At 32.0% G+C, this 4,337-nt stretch overlaps 1 protein-coding gene across 1 annotated transcript in view; it reads right to left on the bottom strand.

The window, feature by feature from the left end:
* Positions 1 to 1,680: 1,680 nt before the first annotated feature.
* LOC110030976 (ACT domain-containing protein ACR4-like) overlaps positions 1,681 to 4,337 on the bottom strand; it is a 4,977-nt gene continuing 2,320 nt past the window's right edge. Inside the window, exons 2-6 of the mRNA XM_020733981.1 lie at positions 3,474 to 3,549; positions 3,335 to 3,380; positions 2,410 to 3,219; positions 2,233 to 2,337; positions 1,681 to 2,138 (exon numbers count right to left, since the gene is read on the bottom strand). Coding sequence (XP_020589640.1) covers positions 1,773 to 2,138; positions 2,233 to 2,337; positions 2,410 to 3,219; positions 3,335 to 3,380; positions 3,474 to 3,541 — 1,395 coding nt within the window. The 5' untranslated portion in view covers positions 3,542 to 3,549 and the 3' untranslated portion in view covers positions 1,681 to 1,772. The remainder of the gene's footprint in view (positions 2,139 to 2,232; positions 2,338 to 2,409; positions 3,220 to 3,334; positions 3,381 to 3,473; positions 3,550 to 4,337) is intronic.

Genomic DNA, 4,337 nt, shown 5'->3' with positions numbered 1-4,337 from the left:
CATAGTATATATATATATATATATATATATAGTTATACCGAGCTAAAAGGAGCCGAACACGAACAAACAAATCTGTTCGGCTAGTTCAAACAGCGAGCGAAAAAAAGTGTTGGTGTTTGACTCGTTAACTTAGCTATCAAATCGAACACAGACTTCTTAACGAGCCGAACACAAGCTGTTCACGAATAACGAGCAGTTTTCACAGCCCTAGATCCAGCTCTTTCGTGAAGCAGTTGTGTAGTTATTGCATAATAAATTATTTTTTCAAAAAATTAAGATAACTATTATAATTTTATTTTATTTTAAAAAGGCAGGACTTATCTTCTGACAGTTATCACTTTAACATCTCGGAATGAAAAAAAAATATATTTGAGAAATTTCTAAAAAACAATAAAATAATAATATCTCAAGCAAAACTGTAGTGGCCGTCTGAAAAGCAAATTGACAAAAAACTGTCCTGAACATACCCATATAATAGTTCAATTTTTAATTCAACATAAAAATGATTAATTTTAAATACATTAATCTAGTGTAAATTGCATTTTATTTCATAATTTGGTTAGCCAGAGCTCACTCACACTTGAGAAGCTCCTCAACTTTCTCCAAACTAATTCCCTTCACAGTCATATGAAGGCATGAAGTACATTCCGCCACTTCTTATCTTCTCACAAAAATTTATTTGAATTTTGGCTCGAATGAAAATCTGTTCCGTTCCATAAAAAAGAGCCGAGCTACGAGTCAAATTGCATCGAATTTTTTTCAAACAAATTTCAAGCCAAGTTGGGCTCGAAATCTGATCTTTAACGGTTCTAATAATGTTAGAACTATGGATTTAGAAACTTTAGCTCAAAGATTGTTAATCGCTTGAAAATTGATTTGAATTTTGGTTTGGAGTTAGATCGTATGGATATAAACGAGTTGAGTTACGAGTCAAACATTTAGATCAAAATTTTACCTCTATTCAACTCAAAATTGGATCGTTAAAAGCCCTAAGCAAAATGCAGCGTCAAACTCGTATTGAATCCCAGAAGAAGGTTTAAGACAACGATGTGTCCAAGAGCTTCGGCTGTGGTAATGCCGTCGTGTTTGATAAATCAACAATCATGCAGAGTTCTGGGATGGCATTGATAACATCCCGCACAACATCTAGTATCATTACTACTTCATTGATGGAGAGTAGATAGATAACAATACATCTTGAATCTAACAAAAGCAAATATCATAGGTGAACTGAAATTAGACGGTAAGATTTACAAACATACCACTCAATTCCTATGTATCTACATATCTAACATCTATACTTCATTTTTTACGCATGCCTGTACTGTAGTATAAAGTTCCCTTATTTTTTGGCCTAAATGATACATGTCAAGTATGTTAGTCTCATTCCTACTACAGATTTATTATAGTAAGACGGACAAGTAAAGAAAATTAAACATTACACAATATAATATAAACCGAAGTAAATAAAATTATTTCTTTTGTCTACAATTGGAACCGATTATCATTTCAATGATTTGAATTAATATTATTTTGACTGATTTGATTTAATTTAAATCGATTTCATACTTCCGCAAAATTTTGATAAACGATGATTTCATGCTTGTGCATAACTGTCTGCTTGCTTCGAAGATAATAAACAAAAAAGAAATTGTATTGTAACTGCACAAATTAGTAGCCAAAAGATTTATGTGTTTTGGTAATTGCCGAATAGAATAAACAAACTGCTACAACTGATCTTCGCTCAAGAAATAATGAGAGAGAAAAAAAAATTATCGAATGAAACTAAATTTTCTGAAGAAACTCTTGATGTGGGACCACAAACACTTCCCCAAAGAGTAGAACTTAGAAAACAAACTCCATCTACTGCGATCCACTGAGCTAATGTTGCAATCAGTCTTTCTTTCAAAGTAAACGTCTGCACCGATCTTATCGCAAACAGTGTCTAGTCTTCGTTGATCAATAACGTCAGCATTGATCGACGATGAGTCGTCAGTAATGTGAAAAGTGCCGATAGCCAAACAATCATCTTTAGAGAACTGTGTTGTCTTTAATGAAAGACTATTCTCTCTTAATTCTCTGGTAATGAGTGCAAGCAAACCGTGTCGATCAAATGTGCGCACCTTCATCTTTAGCCCCTACACTCATTAACAAATATGCTTACATATATTCATTAAACATGCTAACAAAATATATTTTTATTAAACGAGAAGCACAAAGAGCAATACAGACTTGAGACACTCTTCGCTCAATGGCTGCTACCAAATTTTGAAACATATTCTTTTTCTCCACCTCATCAAGCATTGTGTGCCCATTCACCCGCCGCACAAAGTATTCCTACATTGACAAAATTAAAAGTATAGTTCAAATTTATAATTAAAGATTCAAAAATCAAAGTTGATTAAATACCTGAACTGCCACTGAGTCTTTGGTGCTAGTAAAGCCTTGAAACACTTCATAGTTTAAATTCGTGAGGGCACATAATGTATCATACATTAGCTTGGGTCTATCCTTACTCTTCACATTAACAACCAAACAATCTCTCTCCTTCCAGCTCTCAATTGATACCTGAGATGGACATTCTGTTGTATTATCTTTGTCGGCTATCTCATAATCTTTATATTCTTGCAATAGCTGGTGTAGTCGCCGCTCTGTGTGGATCCGACATGCTAAAGGATTTCGTAGTCTCACCTCCCATAGCTCTTTAAGAAAGTGATGTGTTTTCATCAAACTTGCTAGGTAATCTCCCAAATAGTCAAAACGTTCTTGATCAAATATGGGTAAATTTGTGTCATGTTCCTTTATATAAATGATACAAGCGACACGACCATTGTGAGTCCAGAGCTCACCGGAGTCAATTACATAAGAGTACTTGGAAAGCACATCGACGACCTCAGAGAAAATGTTGGGGCGATCAAGGAAACAAAGTTCAAGGGCAGTGGTAGCAAAATGATTAAAATTCACTATCCTCCCATGACTGATTTTTACATGCGGTGGGTCTGAAGGTCCATCTTCCTTTTGGGTAATATTGAGAGAATGTTGTAAGTAGCATACAAGGGTAGGGTCATTGAGTTTATGACCATGTTGATTAGTGACATGGAAGACATGCATGAACCAATCACCATCGGATGAAATGTATGATTTGGAGATGATAAGATCCAAATCACTTAAAATTTGAACTACTTTAAGAAGAATGTTGTGATTGTTTGCACCATTGACCTGCATTCAATCAAAACAAAGAAAAAAAAGTATTTAGTTTTTATAAATAGTTATAAATATTTTGTGTGGCAAGATAATGAAAATCATTTTGCTAATAAAAGACAAATTGAAATACCTTGATAAGAGTAACATCATCGGACGTTTCATTATCAATACAAACCCTACAACAAAAATTCATATTTTTTAAGTTTTATTTAATTAAAATAAAAGAGAGTAGTTAATCATATCATATACATACGTTAGAGAAAACTTACTCGAGTGGAGGGATGTATTCTGAGGGATGCACAAAGTCAGGCTCGAAGTAAGGATAACCATGAGCCATTGTTATTTCTGCCAAGAAAAAAAATACACCGCAGAGATATAATAGAATTAAAAGGAATTCTAAAATCAATCATGGATAAGTTTTATTAATACAAATAGAGATATTTTTCCCAATTTGATCATAATGAACAAATAATTATGATAAATTATTAAATGCACAACAGAGCTTTGTTAGTAATCTATTCGATCAAATCACATACATTCTTATTGAATAACAAATACTCATGCAACAATGGAGAAGTATTTACATACATTAAATAAATACATTTTGTAAAACAGTCTTTATAGTAAGATATTGGTCAAATTTGCTTAATGTTTTTCTTATATATACCATATTTTATAAAAGAAATATTCAAACATATGATTATGAAAAAAAGGAAACAAATATTCAAATTAAAACAACAAGTTAATTGGAAGACTTTATAGCATCCACATTTTTTCGAAGAAAATTTAAGAGCAATATTTATATAAAAAATACATTATTTTCCTGCGGATCGCCACACCTGCTCTCATTCATAGGGATGTATTCTTTTAAACATCTATGTTTTACATATTAAATGATATTTTTGATATTTGAATTAAAGCCACGAAAAAAAATGAAATGCAAAAAGAGAAAATTATATAGATCATGCACGTTGGAGATGTTTCTTAACCTACATTTTCTTAATTAAATAAGTAATTAACCTTTTTTTTCCTTACGTTGTTCATTGACGGCAAAAGGATAAACATTTTTCCAAATATTTTTCCAAATTTACCAAAATATGTGCAAATATATATATATATATATATATATATAT

This window comes from Phalaenopsis equestris, unplaced genomic scaffold (assembly GCF_001263595.1).
Source record: "Phalaenopsis equestris unplaced genomic scaffold, ASM126359v1 Scaffold000761, whole genome shotgun sequence".
In the NCBI taxonomy this organism is placed as follows: domain Eukaryota; kingdom Viridiplantae; phylum Streptophyta; class Magnoliopsida; order Asparagales; family Orchidaceae; genus Phalaenopsis; species Phalaenopsis equestris.
This window is presented reverse-complemented; position numbering and strand designations above follow the sequence as displayed.